The 26,699-nt window shown below is 39.5% G+C and overlaps 1 protein-coding gene across 3 annotated transcripts in view; it reads right to left on the minus strand.

The window, feature by feature from the left end:
* Positions 1 to 14,670: 14,670 nt before the first annotated feature.
* LOC104598235 (vacuolar sorting protein 39-like) overlaps positions 14,671 to 26,699 on the minus strand; it is a 102,905-nt gene continuing 90,876 nt past the window's right edge. For 2 of the 3 annotated variants that reach the window (XM_088891692.1, XM_010260178.2), the window contains 4 exons: positions 25,842 to 26,279; positions 16,225 to 16,323; positions 15,581 to 15,795; positions 14,671 to 15,049 (listed from right to left, as the gene is read on the minus strand). In XM_088891692.1, coding sequence (XP_088747818.1) covers positions 15,595 to 15,795; positions 16,225 to 16,323; positions 25,842 to 26,279 — 738 coding nt within the window. In that variant the 3' untranslated portion in view covers positions 14,671 to 15,049; positions 15,581 to 15,594. The remainder of the gene's footprint in view (positions 15,050 to 15,580; positions 15,796 to 16,224; positions 16,324 to 25,841; positions 26,280 to 26,699) is intronic. The other variant, XM_010260179.2, reaches the window with a different exon arrangement.

The following is a 26,699-nucleotide window of genomic DNA, read 5'->3' on the forward strand; positions in this document are numbered from 1 at the left end:
TGCATGACATTAGTATTTTTGTGTGTTTCAGCCTAGTGTAATCCACACTTGGTGGACTATTTTTTGCACATATAGAATTAAATGACCCAATGGTCTGCCTAGTGCTTGTGTCAGGGGCCTCGGGCACCCGACCATTAGAAGCCTGGGCCCAATTGCCTTTGGATGCGGTCGGCCACCCGGCTCGGGTTTTGGATGGCCAGGTGGCCGACGCCCTCGACACAAGCACTGCGTTGACCATTGGGTCATTCCGTTCTGGTATGTGCATCCACAATAGGATGAAACATAAATCGATACTGGTATAACGCAAACCACACTTCAACACCTATCTGATGCGTCCACCAGCGTCCGAAGGCAAATGGGCCTAGGCTTCGGATGGCCAGGTGCCCGAGGCCCCCGACACATGCACTACGCTGACCACTGGGTCATTCCATTCTGGTATGTGCAAAAAATAATCCACCATGTGTGGACTATACTAGCCTGAAACGCACAACAATACTGTTGTAATGCAAACCACACTTCCACACCTATCGGCCAAGTCCACCCGCGTCCGAAGACGAATGGGCCCGGGCTTCGGATGGCCGGGTGCCCGAGGCCCCGGACATAGGCACTACTACACTGACCATTGGGTCATTCCATTCTGGTATGTGCATCCACACTAGGATGAAACACAAATCGGTATTAGTGTCACACAAACCACACTTTGACACCTATCGACCGCGTCCGCGCACGTCCGAAGACAAATGGACTCGGGCTATGGATTGCCTGGTGCCCGAGGCCCCTGACACAAGCACTATACTGGCAATTGGCTCATTCCACCTTAGTATGTGCATCCACACTAAGCTGAAACACACAACGGTATTGATCCCATGCAAACCACACGTCCACAACTAATGGATGCGTCGGATTGCGTCTAAAGGAAAATGGGCCCAGGGTTCGGGTGGTCCGACCTTGAGGCCCCCCAACACATGCTCTATAATGACCATTGGTTGATTCCATCTTAGTGTGTGCACAAAATAATTCACCAAATGTGCACTACACTAGGTTGAAACACACAACAATACTGATCCCATGCAAACCACCCATCCACACCTATCGGCCGCGTCTGTCCACGTCCGAAGGCATATGGGCCTGGGCTTCGAATGGCCGGGTGGCTGAGGCCCCTGACCCAAGCACTATAATGACCACTAGGTCATTTCATCTTGTTAAGTGCACAAAATAATCCACTAAATGTGGACTACACTAAGCTAAAAAACACAACAATACTAAACCATGCTTCCACACCTATCGGTCGCGTCCGCCCGCATCCGACGGAAAATGGGCCCGGGGTTCACATGGTCAGGACCCCAAGGACTCCGGCACATGCACTATAAGGAACGTTAGGCCAGAGCATCTCGACATGTGCACAAAATAATTCATCTGATGTGAACCACACTAGGCTGAAACACACAACAATATTGTTGTCATGCAAACCATAATTCCAAACCTATCAGACGCGTCCACCCACGTCTGAAGGTCATTGAGGCCGGATATAGGTTGATCCAGTACGTAAGACCTACGGCACATGCACTATAATGAACATTGAGTCAATCCGTCTCGGTACATGCATAGAGCAATCCACAAAGGCGGACTACACTAGGCTTGTAAATTCTTAAAAACAATCGAATTATTGTGTCCTCCGTAATCAAGTTGAAGGGGAGATTCACCAGGTAATGCCAAAGATTGTTTGTGATCTTTTGTGGTGTTGGGAACTTAAGGAACAGTCTAATGTCACAACAAGAGTGTATGGTCTTCCACCCAGATGCGGTGTTAAGTACAATTTGTGCTGAAATGAATAACATAATTTTACAAAACAAAAATAGTGAAGTGGATCAACTTAGTGCCTATATGTTTGGAAGGCTAATGTCTTGGAATGTTGATGTGAAAGGACGTCGACCAAGTTGGGAACTATTATCAAACTAATAGGTGTATTGTACAAAGTTACCCTTATCAGAAATTTCCCAATGATAAAGTTGTTCAAGCACTTCAACATAAAATGCAATAAGAATATGCCATATTTCCCTACTCATGCAAATGGATTTTTTTTTTTTTTTTTTGTATAGGAGCAATATTGTTGGTTTCAAAATACGGTGACATCTCTTTTGTTTATGTGAATAGAAAGTTTAACACTTCAGTGTGGAGGTATCCCAACTAGATAAATTCCATTGTCTACCATATTTTATTTTTGATCACTATGGGAAACCAAAAATGGAAGAATATGTTTTGTTGGCTTGAGTTCTAATATAAAGCACCTTAAAAAAACAAAAACACTTAAACGAGAATGTTTATGAAGTTTACACGGTTGACATCCTTATTCCTTGTAAAGCTGCTCAAATTTCTGTCTACCTAATGCTTTGCACTTCAGTTGCAATTATATTCAGTTTAATGGGCGGACATGTGTAGAGCGGCTTAGAAGCTCTTTTGGCAACATCACATTGGTTTCATTGTTTCTCTGACTGTTAACAATGCTCCTCCATCAACCCATACTTATTGAAGCATAAATGATTAACCCTCAAACTTGGACTGCTCATTGGAATTTATTACAGGTCGAAAGTATTCCAACATCTGTCTACTCTCCATCATCTTCCCTCCTTCTGGGCAAATCAGTAATTGATGATTGGATATATTCCATATTGATTAGGTTTTTGATGAAGATGCTAATAAAAAAGAAGAAGATCAATTTATGGTTATGCTTTGCAAAGTGGGGATATGATAAACTGATAGGAGTTGGGGAGAGAGAAATACACACCAAGAAAAAAAATGCATAGTAAATGCTTCTATACCATCTGCATCAAGCTTTCATGGGATGCAAAGACTTTTGGTTATTAATGTCTCTGATCAATTACTCGTTGTCCTAGACCAACAAATACACCGATGGATGAGATCAAATAAAGGAAATGGATCACATGAACTATATAATAAGAATATGTGAACTGACGATAAACAAGATATATAATGAGTAGCATTCCCGCACCTGATGTATGGGTATTCTACCTTAGTTTACCCTGAAGTAGTTGAACACCGATCTCCCATCGATTTAATCCAATTGTGTCATAGATTTGAAAGCACACGAAATGTGCATGAGTTTGGATTAATGGAAAACAAAAACATTAGATCGTATACATAATAATGATTATATGCACCGATGAGAAATCAAACGTCTTCGACATAGACAGACAATCAATATACTTGATAACAAAAACACTATAATCGTCTCCACCTTCCTGGTAGGTTCATAAGGCCACCCACCAACGCCACTAATAATATCGCTGAGAATTGTCTTGTAAATTTGATGCTATGTTGCGATAAAAAAATAAAATAAAGAAAAAACACTGTTAAGATACCAATTTAGAGATGCAACATCACAAGACTTATCTAACGTTGAGGATGCATACCATTTTGTCTGTAAACGCCTTGTAGACCGTCCCATGGATAGAGCTATACGAGAGAAACCTCTTCTGTATCAGATCAATGACAAGTAGTTGCTAGTGATATTGATCATTAATGGGCATGAAGATTTTCTGCACGCGCTTCTTTGCACATGGTTCTAACCATGGTTTCAGCTTCCCGAGCATCCCATTCGTTGCAAATCCCTAAATAGAGGAAACCAAAAAATGATAGGAATCAAGTCAATTAAATAAGATTATTTCATGCAAGTAGTGTTGCATTTGCAAAAAGGGTATTTCACCTGAGACACTGCAGGCACGTACAAAACTTTCACGGAATTGTGACTCCATGCCTACAATAGGTTGTCGTACACATCTATAACCTACACACGATAATGGTAATGTATAAACAAACAATCAATAACCAATTACAAATGCATAATTCAGAAAAATGGTGATTACCTCATCAGATAACCAACCATTCATCTTAAAAGGGAGAGGAGGTTTGCTTCACTTAATAAACAATTTTCGTTCTTAAGCACATACGCGTCCCTACAAAAAAAAAAATACAAAAGGATGTTCAACATTCTTACAAAGGATGGTCAGTGGACTCGGTGCATGAATGTTGTTATGTTATGTGAACCAATAAAACATTCTTACTTCCGAATCTCCTTGTGCAAGAAATTATGCACCAATTACAAATCATTTGCCGCCATTCTGTCTTTTTGAGCAAATGCTACCCATGTTGATGGCCCACCTTCCACCACCTATGAGAATGCAGAAGATCATGAGTAACCAATAAATATTTAAGGTTGAATGAAACATACATTACATAGTTACGTCATAATCCATACCAACTCATTGGTACGAGCTGCAATGGCAAATTTCTTAGCCACCTTGCCAATATCACCAGGGGGCCAGAAAGGGGAAACAACAACACTACTAGGAAAGCGTTCACGCTTTCCCACATTGTGCCCCCTTCTATAAACATTCTTCACCCATGACCGAGGTGAAACTATCTCACACGAAGGAGGAATGCTATCTATAGTATCAGGTGAGGTAAAGGAATCATCCTCCAGTATTGATGCCTCTCTGACATGCACATTTTTACCAGGTACAGCTGGAGATGTGTGCACAGGCAAGCCATTAGGATTGATGCCACTTGCTATCAATGTCCCACGTAGTCATTCAACCTCTGCCCGTAGTTGACCAACTTCAGCTTCATAATAATCTGCTCGCGATGCTTTCAAACTAAGCTACTCAAACTCAATCGATTCGACACAGCGTGCACACACACCTTACATCATCAAGATCACAACATCACAGCACCGACTTAGACATTTAAAGCAAAAATACTAATTTCAAACAAAATCCTATTAAATTCCACGTACCACGTCCTGGAACGATATGAAATAGTGTTGGCACTGTGCCCTGAGATTCGCTCATCTTTGGCAGGCACAACAACAATGAGTGGGGCCTACATTCCAACATATTTAGTAATATTTAATATCAATGAAAATGTGAATTATATAATCAAAATGAATGATGCATACTTACACGGTTGTATGAATCACAAAATGAAGTTTGCATCTCTCCATCGTCGTCGTCAGGTAATGTCAGGGCACTAGCAAGTAGATCCAACTCATAATCAGCTGGGGATAGGGTATCAAAAACCTACAAATATAAGTTGTTGAAAAGTTAAGTGGTAGTTTTGTAACTTTCCTTTATGTTTTTGTCTTTTATATTAGGTGGGTTGTCTTTGGGAGTTGGAATCTGAGGGGTCCCTTTCTAATATCTTGGAATGCCCCTTGGAGGAGGAAGCTGGTTTCGGAATATGTTAATGGAGAAAAAAATCAAATGTATTCTGATTAAATGGCTGTAGCAAGAGATCTTGACTTATAAAAGGAGATTCGACTAATTCAATTAGGTGGCTAGCACTGATCATGGCAATGGGCCATGGGCTGTATCACACTTTTTGATTGGAGCAAAGGATCTCCTTCTCAACCTAAATGCACAGCTGCTGTTAACAGGGATGCCTTATTTAGTGATAGCTCCCTCCCTACTCTATTTATAAAGAGACTATTTTAGGATCCACCCATTCTTTGGTGGTGATATCGGTAGCCTCATTCATAGGGAGTTCAACACTGAAGCTGGTGTGGATACTTGGGGAGGTTAACACTACAACTGGTGTTCATAGGTGAGTAGATACTTAGGGAATTTAACACTAAAACCGCTGTTCACGAGGATAACTCCCTTCCTAATTTATTTATGGGGAGACTATTTTAAGATCCACCCATTCTTTGGTGGTGATATATGTACCATCCTTCTTAGGGAGTTCAACACAAAAGCTGGTGTTCACAGGTGGGGTGGATACTAAGGGAGTTTAACACTGAACCTCCTGCTCATAGGGATAACTCCCTTCCTACTTTATTTCTAGGGAGAGTGTTTTAGGATCCACCCATTCTTTGGTGATAATATTTGTACCCACCTTCTTAGGGAGTTCAACATTGAAGCTGGTGTTCATAGGTGGGGTGGATATTTAGGGAGTTTAGCACTGAATCTGTTGTTCACAGGGATGCCTTTTTTAGTGATAGTTCCCTTCCTACTTTATTTCTAGGGAGACTATTTTAGGATTCACCCATTCTTTCGATGGTAATATTTACAATCTCCTTCTTAGAGAGTTCAACACTGAAGCTGGGGTGGATACTTGGGTAGTTTAACATTGAAGATGGAGTTCACAGGTGGGGTGGATACTTAGGGAGTTTAACACTAAAGATGGAGTTCATAGGTGGGGTGGATACTTAGGGAGTTTAACACTGAAGCTGCTGGAGTTCACAGTAATAACTCTTTTCCTACTTTATTTTCTATGGAGACTATTTTAGGATCCACCCATTCTTTGGTGGTGATATTTGTAGCCTTCTTCATAGGGAGTTCAACACTGAAGCAGGTGTGGATGCTTGGGGAGGTTAACACTGCAGCTGGTGTTCACAAGTAGGGTGGATACTTAGGGAGTTTAACAATGAAGCTGCTATTCACGAGGATAACTCCTTTCATAATTTATTTATGGGGAGACTGTTTTAAGATCCATCCATTCTTTGGTGGTGATATATGTACTCTCTTTCTTAGGGAGTTCAACACAGAAACTGGTGTTCACAAGTGGGGTGGATAATAAGGGAGTTTAACACTACACTGGACTTGTTGTTCATAGGGATAACTCCCTTCCTACTTTATTTCTAGGGAGTCTGTTTTAGGATCCACCCATTCTTTGGTGGTGATATTTGTACCCTCCTTCTTAGGGGGTTCAATACAGAAGCTGGTGTTCACAGGTGCGGTGGATACTAAGGGAGTTTAACACTGAACCTGCTGTTCACAGGGATAACTCCATTCCTACTTTATTTCTAGGGAGATTGTTTTAGGATCCACCCATTATTTGTTGGTGATATTTGTACCCACCTTCTCAGGGAGTTCAACATTGAAACTGGTGTTCATAGGTGTGATGGATATTTAGGGAGTTTAACAAAACTACTGCTCACAAGGTTGCCTTATTTAGTGATTCTTTATTTCTACGGAGCATGTTTTAGGATTATTTGTAAAATTCACCCATTCGATGGGTGGTGATATCTGTAGCCTCCTTCTTAGCTCTAATGAAAGTTGCCTTTTCCTATCAAAAAAACTCCTTTATGTGACTTGAACTCTGATACATTTAGTAACAGAGCTCAAGAAGCTAATTATGAACTAAATCCAGAACTTAAAGTGGGATTTTCATATTCTTCTCTTCTTCTATTTGATTTTTACCACCACACTTCTGTTGCCCCAGCATAAATAATGTAAATAGCTAGATTATTAACAATGAATGATGTGAAGTGAGAGAATAAATCATATACTAACCATTCCAGTAGTTATTTTCCGAATTAACTCTATCCTATTGAAGTTGCCGTTGTGCCCTATTTTGCTCCACCTCATCAACTGTGGTCTAGAAATGGGTTTTGATGGTCTAAACACTATACTATGCTCAAACAACCATGGCTGCAAAAGAATTACATTCAATTAGAGATACCAATAGTAAATTATTTTCTTCCACTAAACCAGAACCAATAAATAACAATCAAGAAATTGTTGAGTCACATGTACACACCATCGTAGCAGCAAACCAACCAAATATTGTACTTGAAAAAGACCTTTGGCCATCGTTCATAGGAATGCTTGTGCAGTCAACAATGCGATTAAGGCCATGTACAATGAATTGATGCACACACCGTGCCCATGAATAGTCAGATATGTGTGCCAGATCATTGATGTAACTAGCCCACACAAGGCTCATATGAGGCCTCCCCTGTGAAAATAACATCGAACCAAATAGGTGCAAGAGAACCAACTTCACCACATTTTCAATCGACTCATTTGACTTCTCATGCACTATACTAAAGACCTTTTCTTCTACTGTACTCAAGAGCAGTTGTGAGGATGAATCATCGGTCAGTCCAAACAAACGATTAATAAACTCTGGAACCGGTAGGGAGGTATCCACGATCACAGGACGCCCAACTAACCTTAGTCCCAATATTAGCGCAATGTCCCGGTCAGTGGATGGTACATACACACCACTTAGGTTGAATGTAGTGGTTTCTGAGTCCCACTGTTGTACTATCTCCATGATAACTGCCTTGTCAAAGGTGCTTGGTGGGATGGAAAGTAACTGTCCAAATCAGGTGCCATTAAGAGTTTCGTAGTGCTCTATTCTTAACGGTAATTCTGAAATAAATTCATTGAAGCGTTTTGGTGAGCATCTGGTGCAAACTCCCTATTTTGCCATTGGTTTCAAATTGTTTACCTTCAACAAATTGTAAATATAAACAAAAAATTTGTCTTCAGAAAACAAAAAAAAAACATGCATAAATGTAAGAAACATGGAGTCAGAGTGGATGGGGTTTGAATGCGAGTGTGGTTACAGGATACTCAATGGAATGTTGGGTTGGTTGTATCAGATACAATATTTCAGACAAAAAGCAATGGTTACAGACAACTAATTTTTCCGATTTAAAGTTACAAGCGAGTAAGAGCTATTTCGTCCAGCAACAAGATATGTTAAAGCATCAACTCTTTCATCCAAGAACAAGATATTACCCATTTGTTTAACATTCAAAGACGAACTTTAAGTAGCAAGTTTGATTTAAATACCTTCTTTCACTGTAGTTCGGGGAAGAACACGAAGTTCACATTCACCTCTCCGTCTGTGCAACGAGCGAATGTTGACAAACTATCGAAAAATCCGAGATGACGACCGCCGGTGATCAGAATAAATGAAGAACTTTAGGTTCGTCGGTGGGAAGAACGAAAGTGAATAGGGACTATTTACCGAATAACTATTTGGGTAGTTGGGTTGGTTGTGTGGTAAATATGTCAGGAGAGAGAAAACGCGGGAGAAAACTTAAAGTGGGGCATTTCTGGGTCAAACAAACGTGGGTGAACGGGAAGAAAGGAAGAAGGAAGTTGGGAGGGGAGAGAAGACTAACGCCGTTGGGAGAGATAAGATTAACCGCGGTGGGATGTTATGTGTATTCCTGGGTTCTTAGTCAAACGAACGCCAGTGGCAGCCCCCACTTGCAGAAATTGTTGTCTTTTTCAAACGAAGGACGTTGGGAGGAGAGAGATTAACCGTGGCGGGATATTAAATGAGGGGCTGGGTTTTGAATGAAGGGCCGATAGTCAATTGGGTATCAGGGGTATTTCGGGTAGTTTCATAATATGACAGGACGTTGGGCTGACGTGAGTGTGGGCCAGTGGAGTTGACGGAAATATCAATTTGCAGGGTATAAAAAATCGAAATTTATAAAGGAATAGAATGCTGTTGGAGGTAAATTTTTATGCCCCTGGCTGGGCAGCAGTAATTCCCCATTCATCATCTTCTTGTCATTTGTTCATTAGAGCCACCGTCCGTCACAATCGTTCACTGCCGCCCGCTGTCGCCTCTGATCATCTCCGCCTCCGCCTCCGACAATATTGTCGAAGGTGGCCGGAGACAGAAGTGGCGGCGGCGCTGATGGTCATTCCTCTGCCCGCCGCTACCGCCACTTCTATCTCCATCCATCTCCGGCAACGTTGTCGGAGGCGGGTGAAGGCGGAGGCGGGTGAAGGCGGAGGCGGGTGAAGGCGGAGGCGGAGGCGGGTGAAGGCGGCGCCGTCGACGGCTCTGATGAACAAATAACAACAAGAAGATGGACAGTATTTTTACCTTTTACCCATTTTTTAAATATATTACTTTTGTTGTATTAAACCCCAAAAATTGCCCTGCTATTACTCCAAAAATTTATCAATTTTGGTTTAATCGTCCTTTCGAATTCCACTTTCCAAGTTTCTCCATTTTCCTTCTCTCTTCTCCCTCTCCCTCGCATCGTCCGCTGCAACATCATATCACACCGCCATTGCAATCGACCCACCGTCGTTCGTTCACGGCAACAGCCTATATCTTTCTCGACCACTGCTCATTTTCCTCGCCGGAGATCACTGTAGGAGAACACTCCCTTTGCGAGCCAAGCTACCATCTTTCGTTATGGCGAGTGGACTCGGACGCGTTCACGAACATAGAGTTCAAGCTGCAACTTTCCAAGTTTCTCCATTTTCCTTCTCTCTTCTCCCTCTCCCTCATATTGTCCGTTGCAACATCATATCACACCGCCATTGCAATCGACCCACCATCGTTCGTTCACGGCAACAGCCTGTATCTTTCTCGACCACTGCTCATTTTCCTCGCCGGAGATCACTGTAGGAGAACATTGCCTTTGCGAGGCGAGTGGACTCGGACGCGTTCACGGACATGGAGTTCACGCTGCCATTGGAGAGGTACAAGGAGCACAACATGGTGCTCCACGGGTGGACGGACTTGACGGTGTGGAGAGGGTGCCCTCGCATCGCCGAAACCTGAAGCCATCGAAGTCCTTGCCGGCGAGCTTAGGGACGCAAAGAAATGGGTGTTTGCTGGCAAGACCCCGTTGCACGCTCGAAACTCCGCAGTCCGCCCAACTTTTTCTCTCACGCTCGTATAGATTCCATTTTATGAAACGAAAGATTCCATTTGATAAGAAACGTCCGTACACCTTCCAAATGTTGTAATACTAGATATAAAATATAGATATATATAAATAATAAATATATTATAGCTATATTATATAAAATAAAATAAAATATAAAATGGGGGTAGAGACAGATACAATACAGACAATGTATTTGTTATCGACATCACAACCCACACGACACGAGACTCATCCAAAACATAAAACGCTCGACGCAGTCGCAAGTCGCAACTGTGTTTCGTGCTTTATTGTATAGGTTTTGGAGTCTTGAATTATATTTGTTTTGTTGATAGTTAGGGGAATAAAAAAAAGCCAACCAGGAAACGGGGGCCGGTTTACATGCCCTAAATTCCAGTTTCCAAAGACGTCGTGTTCGTGTTGCAGTCTTGCAGACTACTTGAGAAATGTTTCTGCTCTACAGACTAAGAGAAAAACTCCAGAGATGAGCGGGAGGCAATTGGACATTCCATTTTTCAGATTTGGAAGTAGAGTCTCTTTGCATGAAGAGATCCAGGAAGTGGAAAGCAGAATTAGGAAGCGGATCAATTCATTTCCAGTCAGGCGTTCAAGCAGAATAAGGAAGCAGAACTTTGTTCCTATTTAATTTATATAACACTACTACGTATTTCTTCTGGTTGGTTTCTTCAATAGGTTGTACTTTGACCACATCTTTATGCCTCGACAGCCAATTGATTGTAATCTGAAGACTTCAATGAAATGACTTTTTAATTAGTTCTGCTGCTCCCTAAAATATCTGCTTTCGGTTTCTGGTTTAATTATTATTTATTAGTTCAATTTGCAATTTTCTTGAACAGATCTTGGTTTATCTGAAACTTCACACAACAAGAAACATTCTTTTCCTTTGATTTTTATTCTATTGGATTATGGGATTATTGATTTCAGAGTGCAAGTTTTGAAAATTTAATGAACAGTCAAGTGTATTTTTGTTTTTAGGTTTAGTTTGGGAAGAGCACAAATACAAATATGTACAGTACAAATACATGCAAAATAATACAAAATGTAAGGTTTTGCACTCTACATATTTGTATTTGTACTCCTTCCAAACTGAGCCTTAGTTTTTTCCATCTAACCTTAACGTTAAATGCTTTAGTAATGAATATTTATGTAATTCTGGAAACAGCAGGGTATATTTAAGTAGTTTATTGATATCACAGGATATATTCAAACAATTAACCCAAAAAGAAAAAAAAAAGAAAAAGTTTATGGTGGCATTAAGGATGATCAAAGTGTTGAGGCAGAGTATCATGCTACAATACATGGAGTGACTTAAATCTATTGTGGATAGAAAACTTGCTAACTGAATTGGGATGTCGATAACAAATACATTGTGGATAGAAAACTTGCTAACCCACACGACACAAGTCTAAGTTCATTTTCAATGCCCATTCCGTATGTTCTTTGAATCTCATGGCATAATACATCAATCATCCTGTTCCTTTACTCCACAACAAAATGGAGTAGCTGAGCGGAAGAATATACATTTACTTGACACTGCTCGGGCACTTTTGATTCAAATGTTAGTTCCAAAAAAATATTGGAGTGATGCTGTTTTTACTTCTTGCTTTCTCATTAATCGTATGCCATCTTCCGTGTTAAGTGGCTCATCTTCTTTTTCTATTGTCTTTCTTTCTCAATCTCCATTCCCTTTGCCTCCGCGTGTCTTTGGTTGCGTTTGTTTTGTTCATCACTTGGGGCAGGTGTTGGATAAGTTGGACGCTCATGCTCTTAAATGTGTCTTTCTAGGGTACTCTCGGACCCAGAAAGGATATAAGTGCTACAGTCCTTCCCTTCGGCGCTCCTTTGTTATTCCTGATGTGACTTTCTTTGAAAATGTTAATTTTTTTCCCTCACCTGAAGGTCCTGAACCTACTTCCCTTGATACTCTATCCCCACCTCCTCTTCCCTTACCAATAGAGGAGGTGTCTGTACCTACTCTTGCTATTCAAGAGTCAATGCGACCACCGATCCATCGAACGTATGCTCATGGCCCTCGTGGTATTGTGTTTCAGCCTTCTCTATCCCTATCTCCACCATCAACGGCTCCTCCGTCAACGAATCCATTTCATTTTGATCTTCCCATTGCGCTTCGCAAAGGTAAGTGTGCTTGTACTGAACATCCTATACCTCGTTATGTTTCATTTGCCCATTTATCTCCATCTTGTCGGAATTTTGTATCCCTTTTATCGTCTGTGTTTGTTCCTAGATCTCTTCAAGATGCTCTTCTCTCTCCAGAATGGAAAAGGGCGACGGATGAGGAATTTTATGCTCTTCAATCTAATCATACTTGAGACCTCACTTCTCTGCCTCCAGGAAAGAAAGCAGTTGGTTGTTAGTGGGTTTGCACTGTTAAGCATCTTGCTGATGGTAGTATGGAGAGATATAAAGCACACTTAGTAGCTAAAGGGTATACACAGACCTATGGTGTCGATTATACTGATATCTTTTCACCTGTGGCTAAATTGGGTTCGGTCCAAGTGCTTATTTCCCTGGCTGCACACTTTGATTAGCCGTTGTTCCAGTTGGATATTAAAAATGCATTTCTTCACGGTGACCTAGAGGAGGAGGTGTATATGGAGCAACCTCTAGGGTATGTTGCTTAGGGGGAGGAAGGTAAGGTGTGTCGGTTGAAGAAAGCAATTTCCGAGGGCCTGGTTTGGGAGATTCAGTAGTGTAGTACAACAGTTTGGGATGACACAATGTAGGGTTGATCATTCAGTGTTCAGTAGAGACACCTACCTCTCGGAAGATTGTGTTAGCAGTCTATGTTGATGACATCATTATCATAGGAAGTGATGAGCATGGCATTGAAAAGTTCAAACGATTTTTACAAAACCAGTTCTAGACTAAGGACTTGGGGAACTTGAAATATTTTTTGGGCATAGAAGTAGCAAGGTCAAAGTTGGGAATCTCTCTCTCACAAAGGGAGTATGTGCTTGACCTGTTGGAAGAAACTGGTCTTTTAGGGGCAAAGCTAGTGGATACCCCTATAGATCCAAATGTGAAGATGTCTGATAGTGAGGGGGATTTGTAGATAGTACATGGAGTAGTTGGAAAACTGATTTATTTAACCATTACAAGACCTGACATTTCCTTCAGTGTTGGATTATTGAGCCAATTCATGTAGAACCCAAGGACAACCCATTGGGAAGGTATTGTTAGAGTTCTACGCTATTTGAAGGGGGCTCCAAGTAAAGGGTTGTTGTATAAGAAAGAGGGAGAACTTTCCTTGGAATGATACACAGATGCTGATTGGGTAGGGTCGGTTACTGACAGGAAATCAACAATTGGTTACTGCACCTTTTTGGCAGGGAATTTGATTGCTTGGAAAAGCAAGAAGCAGAATGTGGTGGCTAGGCGTAGTGGTGAGGCCGAGTACAGAGCGATGGCCCACACTACATGTGAGTTGGTATGGTTGAGACAACTATTACAAGAGATGGGAATATCAGTCACAACCCCCATGAAGCTATTTTGTGACAACCAAGCTGCCATTCATATCTCTTCCAATCCAGTGTATCATGAGAGGATCAAACACATAGAGGTGGATTGCCACTTTGTTAGAGAAAAGGTGGTCAGTGGAGAAATCATTACCCCATACGTGAAGTCTGAAGATCAACTAGCTGATTTGTTTACCAAAGACTTGAGTGGTGCTCAGATGAAATACATTCGTAACAAGTTGGAGTTGTATGATATATATGCTCTAACTTGAGGGGGAGTGTTAAAATACAGCTTTGTTTTTAGGGTTATTTTAGTCTTTTCCCTTCTTTAAATCAATGTTTTTATGTCTCTATTCTCAAGCATTTGTATACAGGGGTAATAATGTAATTTTACCTTTTATTATGAATTAATCATTCACATGGTATCAGAGCCTGGTTGATCAAGTTTCCTGACTGCATCAGTGAAGGATGCCTGCAACTCTGGTTCAACTGAGTTTTTATACCAATACGAGAAGAAAGGAAGGGGAAGAACCTAAAAGGACTGATCATCAGAAGGTTTAGAGGCTTCTATGCCTCAACCTGCATCGTTGGTCGATTGTTTGGTGGTGGTTTAGACTCCCTCTACTCGGCAGTTCTCTTCTTCGATAGAAACTGCAGAGCCCTATTCTGTTTCGACCCTTCTTCTCCTCTTCTTCTTCTTCATCCCTTCTCCTTCTAGGCTCATACCAGAAGCCTTCTTTTCATTTATTTAATTAAATACAGGCCTGATAACAATTACAATTCATAGGTATGTATAACATAATAACCCAACTTAAGGGGGAGTACTGTAGTTCTCATACCATAGGATGCAAAGCTGATGCAGGTCTAGTTTCTTTATAATGTATTTTCAATAGTCTTAGGACACTAGATAGTGGGCACCACCATACATATTTCATTCTTTGAAATCTTTCGAGTTTCTCCTCTCCTCTCCATCAATGACAGATAATACTTTGATTGGCACCTTTCAGCTCCCAGAAAAAGCATTAATAGAGACACCTCAAGCTCTGCCCTCTGGTCCTGGCTCAGCAAATTCCTAGCCCACATCAGGTGTGTTAGGGACAGTCTGCACATTTCAAATACCAGTTATTAAGGAGATCACATGGACAGTCTGCACACTTCAAAATACCATCTTTGTGTAGCTAGTTGAAATACTGTTAAACTAATGCTTCACTTAAAGCTATCCTGCTTCAAAATATTATGTTTGTAAAACCAGCCAGTTGCCAAGTGAGCTGGATTAAAATGGGAATTCTTTTTGAACAAACTAGTAAAAAGTTTCCAAAATTCTGACTTAAATATCAACAATAAACAGAAAATAAAGTAGCAAATGTAGAAGAGAATAGAGAAGAAGAGGAGTACAATTAGAATAGACGAAGGTAGAATTGTGGGAGCACCTATGCTGTCCCACTGTCTTATATAATATGTATGTATGTATGTATATACCCTGGTGAGGCAACAGTATTTAAAAAAATTAAGGCCCAGTAAAGAAGACAAAACCAAACTACTTACAAGTCCATTATGTCAACAAGAACTACACCCAGATAAAGATGGTATTATTTATATATATAAAAAAAGATAAAGATGGTATTCAGCTTACCATGGGTGGTTGGACTACCCACACTTCTGAATTGGCGAGCTTCGAACTGCCTTGATAATCTGTGAGTCTCTGAAACAAACAAAGTGCACAAGCGCTTTCCCATTTGGGTATACAGCAAAAACACTAGTCCCTATTCTTTTGTTGCAAAGAGAGCACATGCTATCACTAGAAATCATTATGAATGTTCTCCGTTGCTTATAAAGTTCTTCCTTCACCTGTTCCACAAAAGTGATATGTAGAGAAATATTTCATTGTACAACTTTTTTGAGCCTGAAATAATTTCACAATGAAGCTCATATAAAAAGGTAGAAATTCCATTAAATATGAAATAAGTTTTATCGATAAAGACTTTTGAAGCAATCAATATCAATCATGGATTGTAATTATAATTTTTGAATTAGTCAATGCTTAAGTCAAATAGAAAAGTTGATTCCTATGAAGCATATTAGATGACAATATAAAAGAAATTAAGTACTACAATACAAATTATTTAAAACCCAAAACATGATTAATTTCTACATGTATATGAATTAAAAAATTAGCATCTAAGTCAACCATCACTTGTTCCAAACCTTGATAAATGTCCAATACAAATCAATGTTAAATCTCATGTTAAAAATTGACTTGAACATTCAAATATTTACCTGCAAGTTCTGGCTGTGTCTTAAGCTATTGATAACTGAGAAGTTACGGTGACTCTCACTAGACTTCTTCAGAAGTGGCTCAAGAAATGGAGCCAAGTCCTGTGTTCAAGAAAAATCTTCAAAACCATGCAAAGTTTAATTACATAACCTTTTCCAAAACATAAAACATTGCTTCATTGAACCATCTTTTAGCTACATTTGGAAAATTATATTTCAACTACTTGCATATCAAACATGTGAAAGATTCATAAGAAGATCTATAGAAAGTACCTATCCTGATAGGTAAGATTTATCTAATCAAGTTTACTAAAAAATTGGCACTTTGGAAAAGAAACTACATTTCTTTGGGTGGAAGGATAACCTTGATCAAAGCCACCTTAGCTAATCTTCTCATTTACTTTTTGTCCACATTCCGTATCCCTACAAAAATTGATGGGCAACTAGAAAAGTTGATGAGGGACTTCTTGTGGGAACTAGGGGGATGGGAAGAAGGACCACTTGGTGAAATGGGAACAGGTTAGTAAGCCTAAAGAAACGGGTGAGCTAGGAATAGGAAATTTAACCGAAAAGAATTTAGCTCTCTTAGGAAAATGGTTGTGGAGGTTTCCTTTGGAAAGTGATAGACTTTGGCACAAGGTGATTATAAGCATACATGGTCAGATGGACAAATGACTGGGAATGCAAAGGTAGCTTCCATTCCAAGGAAACTTCATTTCCCCCTGAAAAACAATTTATGAGGTATATCCTTTTTTGTGAATCTCATCCGGATGATGTGGGAAACAAGTTGAGGGTCTTGTTTTGGGAGGACTTTTGGATAGGTGCACAACCTCTAAAGGTGCAATTTCCTACACTTTATGCACTATCAAGCCAAGAGACTACAGACATTGGTGGAAGAAAGGAATCAGAGGATTTTTAGTGAAAAGAGTGGAACAGAAATGGGAAACTTTAATTTGGTGAAAATTAAAGTGGCATATTGGGTGAAGGCCTTGGAGGATTTCCAAGGTTTCTCAACAAATGACATTTTGAGAACTTGGAAGGAAGTGGCCTTATTGGCTCAAGCCAAGGAAAGGGTAAATATAGAATGAAGACCCCCAACAACCAACTTTGTTAATCTCAATTTTGATGGGAGTTATATTGGTAGTCAGGTTGTGGCGGGGCTAGGAGGGGTGGTGTTCAAAGACACGGAAGGAAAGGTCTTGGCACTATATTCAAAGCCATTAACAGATGGTAATGCATTGACAACAGAGCTGTGTGGATCACTCCACAGGTTAAAATTTGCTAAGCAATTTGGTTTCCATAATTTGGAGGTGGAAGGGCTCTTAGGTGGTCATTTTTGTAGAGACTGATTTACATCTCTTACATCTTCTTTCTTCTTTTGGCTCTTGGGAGCACATATTTATGTTGTATCTTATGTACATTATAATTTTCTGTTTTATTGTTTCTTGTAAGTAGGGGACATAACTGTCCTTTCTCATCTTTGTATACAACACATATATAAGATAAAATTGTAGAGATGTAGAGCAATTGTTAGTGCTGTTATATTGCTGTCAGTTATTTTATTTATTGTGGTCCCCACTGCTGTTGTTAGTTATTTCCTACTTTATGTTTTCTGTTAGCAATGTTAGTTATTTGCTTATGTAAGCAGTAGGGGCATTAGTGTAATTGCAGTCTTATATTTTAATGTTAATATAAATAGTTGTGAGTGGGGCGGCAACTCAAGCCAACCCACACTCTTCTCTCTTCTCTCTATTCTCTCTTTCTTCCTCTTTTCTGTTTTCTTTCTTCTTTGAATTTACATCAAGAATTGGATTGATTACAGTCCTGATTTGCCAACTTGGTATCAGTCTAGCAAGATCTGTCCATCGACTGATTCTTGGAGGTTACCGGAAGGGTTCAACAATTGTCCAAGAGTTTGTAGAAGGCTTGGAGAGTGTCTAGTAATCAGGAAGAATCAGAGAAGAACAAGAAATATCAAGATTAGGGTTCAGACTGAGATTGGAAGTGGCGATCAGTTTCTATTTTTTCTTGAGATCGATACTAGTGATAGATAAATCAGACCTGTCTGCGGTTGAGGTTTTCTCTGTTTTCTCAGAGTTTTCTCTAGGGTTTGTCCTTAACCCTATGATCAGACCTGACTGTGACCTATTTAGAAGGTGTGGCTGAGAGTTTTCCTGTTTTCTCAGAGTTTTCTTTGAGGTTTTCTCTTAACCCTACAATCAAACCTGATGGATATCAGTTTTTGGGTGAACCCTAAATCAGTTTCAGCATTCCAGTCTTGGTGAACACTAAATCAGACTATTTTCTAGGTGATTTCTGGATTGGTTTCAGTTTCCAAACCTTTTCTAGGTGGGAACCGGTTTCTCTTTTGGGGTCTTTTCTTGCTGAGAGGAAGAATAGGCATATATTGGAGGTAGCTAGAAGCATTATGCTAAACTCCAATGTTTCTATACGTTTCGGGGGGGGGGGATGCTATCCATACAGCTGTGTATCTCATCAATTGGGTTCCTTCACGAGTTCTAGATATGAAAATTCCATTCAATCTTTTATATCCCAATAAGGACTTGTTCACCATTCCTCTTAAAACCTTTGGATGTACTTGTTTTGTTTAGATTCTTGGACCTCATCGTTCCAAGTTTGATCCTAAATCTTCCAAATGCATCTTTCTTGGTTATGGACAAAATCAAAAGGGATATTGTTGCTACGAACCTACTTTTGGGAAACAGTTTGTTTCTATGGATGTCACATTCTTTGAGGATGTTCCCTACTATCATGGAGTTTCTTCTCAGGGGGAGAGTAGAGAGATGGGTTCACACCCTTTCATTCTGGTTCTCTCTTTTTCGGACTGAGTTGACATGGTATTAGAGCAGGTCTTTCAAACTTGTCTTTGATTGAAATCTGTTGTTTGGTTATTGATTAAAAAAAATCTGTTGTTTGGTTTGTGAGGTTGACTGAAGGTCTACCAAATCGACATATCTACATCAGCTTGGGAACTCTCTGGATGTTGTACTGATCAACACAAGTTTCTCATCTTTTTTTCTGGAAAATCACCATCAACCCTAGAGTTTTCTCTCTTTCTCTTGATTGACTACTTCAATCACCGTGAAACTTAAGATCTGAAGTTGCCCAAGTCAGTTTTAATTAGTTCTACAATTTATTTCTGGTTTGGATTGCATTTGAGGGGTGCTTTGCTCTCTTCCTTGTTCGACACTCCAGGAAATTTACCTTTTTTGGACTGTCATCAGTTTTCAACCTTATTCTGGCTAATCTGTAATTGGGTTTTGATCTGTCATTGTGGTGTATGATTGGACACACATCTAATATCAAGTTTTGGTTTATTTGGACTTTCAGCTACCCTATTTTTCTCGAGTTTCTTGATTTCCTTTGTTGAAGTGGCTATGGAGAAAAGGGATATTCTCCCAGTGAAGTTCAATGAGACCAACTATGCTTTCTAGAAGTTCCTTTTCCAATTCTTTGTTGAGGGAAATGGTCTATGGGGATTTGTAGATGGTTCTACAAGGCAACCTGGTGATTTTGATTCCAAAGGGATGAAACAATGGAAGATTGATAATGCCACAATTGTGTCTTGGATTCTTGGTTCCATTGAAACTAATATTGCTATTCTAATGAGAAGTTTCTAGACTACTAATGAAATGTTCACCTATATCGAAAAGGTGTATTAACAGTCCAACATTTCGATAGGAGAAATGTTGAATCTACTTCTTTATGTTGCATTAAAACTTTGAAAGAACATTTCGATAGGAGAAGGATCATGCACTTCCTAATGCATTTGAGACTTGAGTACGAAGTTATGAGGTCGAACATTCTCAGTAGGGGTATTCCATCCATACTTGACATAGTTTTGGGAGCACTTCTCAAAGAAGAAACTAGACTCATTACACAATCGACTATGGGTTCAAAATCTGGTTCTAGATTAGAGGTAGCTTTTCTGGTGAACAAGTCTAAGCCCAAGAAGGACTTGTCTCGAGTACAATGCTATGAATTTAAGGAGTACGGGCATGTCATCTCACATTGTCGGAAGAAAAATTTTTGTACTTATTGTAAGAAACATGGGCATATAATACCTGAATGTCCTACTTGGCTAGCTAAGGGAAATGTTTCAGGTTCTAAGAAGAATCAACATAAGGCCTTGCTGACAGCAATTAGAGGTGCATATATGGGGAATACCACTTCTTCAGCAGGAAATAATGAGAATTTTGGAGCTCTTACAGAAGAAAGAATGTGTTAGCTAGTATCCTCAACCATTTCCTCCGCATTTTTAGCCATCGGCTTCTTTGGTGAGTCATCCTATTATTGTTCCTCTCCCAGTCACTTGTGGATCATTGATTCCAATGCCACTAATCATATGACAGGGTCATACATTGGTCAGTTTGTTAAACCCAAGTCTTTGAATAAACATATTGTTACTGCTAATGGTGAAAAATTGGATATTGTTGGATGCAATCATTTGTCTTTGTCTACATCTGTTAATTCCTATTTTCATCTTCTTAAGACTTTATTTGGATGCTATCATTTGTCTTTGATTTCAGTTGGCCAATTAGTTGAGGATGGTACATTGTTTCATTTTCCCATGATGGTTGTTTGATACAGGACCGATACAATGGGACAGTGAAGGGGAAGGGTTATAGACTAGGTCAGTTATTTGCCTTGGAGTTCGAAAAGACACCAGAGCCTTCTTCAGTTCTTCCACATCTTGTTTTCTTACTACTACCCCTAGTTTTGAAGTTGTTTGTAGAAATAATTTGTGGCATTTTGGGCATAGGCAACTTGCTTGAGTTCATACAATGATTTCTTAAGACAACATACCATCTTAGAATCATTGCAATAACTAAGGGGTTGCTTAGTTACTAAAATTTGTTTCAAGAAATTTCTTTCAGGAAAGAGTCAGCCTAGAAAAAAGGAAAAAGAGAAGTGGGAGTGGGTGGTTACTAAAACTGTTTGAGAAGAGGATCCTATTTCATCAAAGGAGAGTGTTGGCCAAGTTGTTTTAAAGGAAAAATCAGCTTTACAACAGACATCGAGTGAAGAGAAGGGTTACATGGTTTGTCTTGAACCTAATTCAAAGCTTCTGGTGTGGTTTGGTACAACTGATAGCATTACAGGTGGAAGTAACTTATTCTTAGATAGATGCTTGTTTGTGGAGAGTTGCTCTTGATGTCTAAAGGGAAGTTACTACTATTGGTAAGGAGAGTGTTACAGAGGGGGTTCAAGTTGAAGATTGTTGTGAGCCTTGGGCGGAGTAGCAACAGAGGGAGATTGTGAGAAAACAAGTACGATTCAAAACACTTTATTAACTGAAGAGGGAGTTGAGTGGAACACTTTTTCACTAACAAGAGTTGAGTGTAGAACATGGTTCTTCTGATTTGGCTTCATCAGAGTTGGATTTGATATACATTCCTTACAAGCTACATATGAGAGCCTAGCTGAAGAAGGTGTTGTGTTGAAATTGTAGTAGGTAAGCTTGGGAAAGATTTGGGGAGAAGGAAGGAAGGTCGATGCGTCTAAAAGTGTAGAAGAAAAGAGACTACAGACATTGGTGGAATATCTGAGTTACCAAGAAGATTAAGGGGTTCTAGTTTTGGCCAGTTGGTACATGTGGCAAAAGTATTTTCATGGATCAAAGAGGGGCTTTTTGGAGCTGGTCCGTGCATCAAGCCATCAAGTATAAGAGGATGTATAAAAGAAAGAAGACCTTAGATAAAGCAAGACTTAATAGGGATAACATGGGAACTCTACTCCATGTAGGAGGTCAAGTTGATGTGCAGACGAAGGTTGCCGAGTGTTCAAAAAGGTCATAGTTGTGGGACTCATGGAGAATGGTTTAAATTGTCCCTAATTTCCCTAATATTTCCGCAGCATATTTCCATTTACAGGGTAGCAACACGAAATTTTAGCAGACTTGACATATTCCCCCAATGAACATTACTGACACTATGTGGAGTACAAGAGATAGTTTCCATGACATATTTCCATTTCCACTTCCATGGGTAGCAACATCAAATTTTACTAGAATCAGGAAATTCTCCAGTGAACACTACCAGCACTATAAAGGGTACAAGAGATAGTATTATAACAGAAGTTGGTGACAATATTGTAGATATGTGGAGTAACAATGTTATTGTCTGCCCAATTTACATGATTACCACTTTGAACTAGCTCAATATTCATTTCAAACATGAAGTTAAATATTATTTTTTGTCTATACAATAGATTATTTGATTGATTTATTACAACCATTTACATTTTCTATGAGTTTAATACGTATTCTTTTGTCTATAACCTTAGTTTCTTAGCTTTATGTAATGATTTGGAACAAAATAATAATTTAAAAAAGGTGTGCCTATGCTTCTTTTATCATTTCATAAAATATCATTCTATATGCATATTTTACAATGTTTCCACCATGTTTATAGTTTTTATAATATTTCCATACAATATTTCCAACATGATAAAGAAATGGTGAAGCAGATTTCGAACCTAGGAGTCAATGGTTTGGGATGGGTGACATGCTGAAGGATTGAATGGGGCCTATTCTTTGAAAATTAAGTTCAAAGATGAGTGCAAGCTTTTCCACTTGGCAAAGCTAAAAGTTGATAAAAGGAATTTGCACCATTTTAAATGCCTAAAGTCTAATAGGTTTGGGAATTCGAGTGGAAGACTATCAGGCAAGGAATGAAGGGGATAGGAAGAAAATTGGGGGTGGGTGATTTCCAATTGCAACAAAAATGGAGAGAAGAATGTTACAATATCGGGGAAGGAGCTTGTTGGTCCTGCGAATGTTCAAATCGCCTCAAATGCCAACTGTGCTACAGTTGCTACTCACAATTGAGAGGCTGGTTATCTGGTGTTGGATTTAGAAGTGGGGAACCATGAGGAGGTTGATGTTGTTTTGCCTTAGGAAAGCATTTTTGCTTCTCTTGAGACCTTGTCAAGTGATTCAGGGGAGGTTATCAAAGAAGCGAAAAATGAGTCGGGGGATGGGGAAAATAAAGTCATGGAAGGGTGCAACAATGTTGAAGTGGAAGAGTGAAGCTTGGCTGATGCTGCAGGTTCCAGGTTGAGAGGTCAGTTGATGGCCACCTTGTTTTTGAGGACGTGGTGGTTGGAAGGATAGGTGTGGAGTTGGGTGGGGGTCAAGAAATCTTCAAATTGTTCAATGTTCACATCACGGAAGAGTCTTTTTCTCATGTGAAGCTTAGTCTGGTGGGGGCAGGGCCTACAAAAAGTTTTAAAAAAGTGTATAAGAGAAAAGGTGTGAAGACTGAAGATGTCTGCATCGAATACTGACAAGGTTATTGGGGAAGACCCTTGGTTTTGCATCAAATCAGTTTCTCAGCTGGAGTAATTTACAGCAAGAGGAAAAAAAAAAGAAAATGCAGAAGGTCTTGAGTCTGCTGAAGGTGTGTTTGATACAAGATCAGAAAAAAAAAGTGTGGAAAGGTTAGGAAGTTTGCCTGTTGAGAAAATTGTTGATATAGAAGTAGTGGTTGGCAAGAGGTTTGGCCTGTTTTTCTAGGGTTGTGAGGGTTTTTCTAGAAGAACCTTTGAGGAGTTTGAGAGGTCAAGGAAAGAAGAAAGGCTGAAAAAAGCTGTTGTTGGGGAAGGTGGCGAGATTTGGAATGAGGATGATGAAGGACAGGAGGAAATGTTTGAGGAATATGACTAGGGAGTTGGCTTTTGCAAGGTGCTGTTTGGCTTTGGTTCAGATGGAGGTTTGGGGGAGTTTTCGAGTTTGAGGGAAAGGGAGATGTTTCAGTAGTCCTTGGATGAGTTTGATGACTTTTTGGTTTCTCAAGTCCTATTCTGAGTTTTCTGAAAGTTATGTTGTTTGCTTTTTCTGCCCTTAGTGTCTATGTTTTTCTCTCGGGTGATATCTTATCATCTTTCTTTTGTATTCGTTCGTATTCTTTCTTTTATTTTCTGTATTTTTATTTTTTATCTATAACTATTTTTAAATTTTTATTATTTAATTATGGTACCATTGGTTAACCTATTTGACCTAAATGATTAAATTTCTTAGCCACTACCAGAAAGGAAGAAAATAGTAGTATCAAATTTTTTTTTTTGATGAATACTGAGTGATTTTATTAATAGGTTAGAATCAAAAAGATACATAGAGAAAGTTACCAAGATGAGGTACGAGATGCAGCCTCAGAATAAAACACAGAATTACAGTTTAGCCCAAAATATCTGATTCCTATGCACCCCTTGTTTAGCTAGTGAATCTGCTAACCCGTTTGCTGATCTTCTTTCCTATTGGAATTGAACTGACATGTTTGTAGTTAGCCATTTGAACCTTTGTAAAGCCCCTTTATAGGACAAGGCTGCTGTTTCTGGTTCTTTTAACCACTGGATCACCAGCTTGGAATAACCTTCGATTAACAGCTGTTCACAATTCATCTCTTTGGCAAATTCAGCTCCTTGTACCACTGCTTTAATTTCTGCATTAACTGAATCCCCTACTCCTATAGGTCCAGAATATAAAGCAATGATTTGCCCGTCTGTATTTCTGAACACTCCCCCAACACCAGAAGGACCTGGATTGCCTAAGCTGCTACCATCAAAGTTGAGCTTAATGATACCCTCTTGAGGAGGTTTCCACTCTATTGACAGTTTAGGTCTCATGCTTGAACTTTTGGCAACCACTTCCCAATTTCTCCATAAATGATCAAAGGAGAAACTGAGAAAGGAGAAAATAGTTCCAAGGTTTTCACCCAATTGATTGCTCTATTAATTAAGCATTCCCATTACAAATACCTCATTCCTCTCCTTCTCATAAAAAATCCTGGCATTTCTTTCCTCCCAAACAGCCCAAACCAGTGCAGCCCTAGCACACCTCCACAAGACTCTACCTCTTTTCTTCGGCCATCTGAAGGTTGTAGGTTGAAATAGTACTATCAAAAAATTAATCCTGTCTTTCTTTTTTTAATGAATTTCCCCAAATATGAACCCCCTTAGTTCTAAACTGTCAATCTATCTCCCTCTCCGGGAAATTCCACATCATAGAGTTGAATTCCTTTGAATGGGAGGGTTCTCAACTCAAGAGGTGGCATTCTTCACCCAATTAGCTGAGAACAGTTAAGGCATATCATACATGGGCTATACTTGTATCTGCAACTTTCATCTTTTCATTTATAAAATTGTACCTATTGAAAAGCAAAGAAAGGCCAGGAAGAAAATTGTTTTCCTTCCGTGAGAAGGAATGCTCAAGCAATGAACTTTTTTACCCAGTTAACATAGATTATTGACCAAGAATGATCTGATCACCCACACAGTTGCTGGCAAGGAGATTGTCACCACTAGCAAAGATTATAGCAATGCTCCTGAGTTTGTAAATAACTCTCTTTGGTTTAATTGAGACAAGATGTCAGTAGAGGGGTCCAGGCAAGCAAGTTCAAGGATGTAGGGAAAGGAGAAGGGAGAGACAGTGTATGGCATTAAAAGCTGATCTTGTCTGGTATGGAGCATTTGATGGGGTAAGATTATTCATTGTTAGATGTTTGACGCATTAAAATATTTATTCTATATTTACAATATATAACTATATATTTATGCTAATGGAAAGAGAACCCTAAAACTTTTAACTATTTATCACATACCTGCAACTTTATCTCCCTTGGCAAGAGTTTGAGGGCTTGACCTCCATTGACCCTATCCCACCTTCGTCCCAAAAGATCTAGGGCTTCTTCAAGCATAATGAAAGCTCCTTCTTGGCTTGGTTCATCTCCCTCACCATCACTTCGCCCACTATCAGTGCCACTGGGACTGAATCGTAAGTCCTCTGCACCTTCTATCTCAGCAATTTTTTTAGCTCCACGGCCAACTTTAGCTTTGGCTGATCCAACCTTCTGGCTGCCAGTACTCTGAGCAGACACTAGATTCATGGTTTGTCGTTCAAATTCCTTTGTTGTTCTCCAAGGATTTAGATATATTTGCAGAAGTGTCAAATATATGTTACCACATGGTTTTGAAGGTTGATGTTGTCCAACATCATAAACTCGGTCGCAATATGCAAGTGCCAATTCAGGACATTGAAGCTGCAAAATTCATTACCATAAAACTTCATGTTACCAAGTGCCAATTCGACTATGATACCGAAAAAACTTGTAACAAATCAACCATTATCATAGAAGTGATAACTAATGTGGTGGTATTTCAAAGCTCTTGCGGTATCATGTCTTTCCAGAAGCATAGATTTTTTCCTTTGTTGTTACATGTGTATATTATTACACTTATATATGTATACATTGTGTCTGTGAGAACTGTAAAGTGTAAAAAAGCTATTTTCTTAAAATTTCATGGTAATATTTGACAGAGCAGCATTGCTATACAAGGAACAAAAGGATAAAAAAAAAACATATGTTGTAGGAAAATATGAGGGAAAACAGTACATAGGAAGAAAGATGGTATTATAGTAAAACCATGAATCTCTACTGTACACATCATGGATATAAATA

Source organism: Nelumbo nucifera, chromosome 7 (assembly GCF_055504915.1).
Source record: "Nelumbo nucifera cultivar China Antique chromosome 7, China Antique-T2T, whole genome shotgun sequence".
Lineage (NCBI taxonomy): Eukaryota > Viridiplantae > Streptophyta > Magnoliopsida > Proteales > Nelumbonaceae > Nelumbo > Nelumbo nucifera.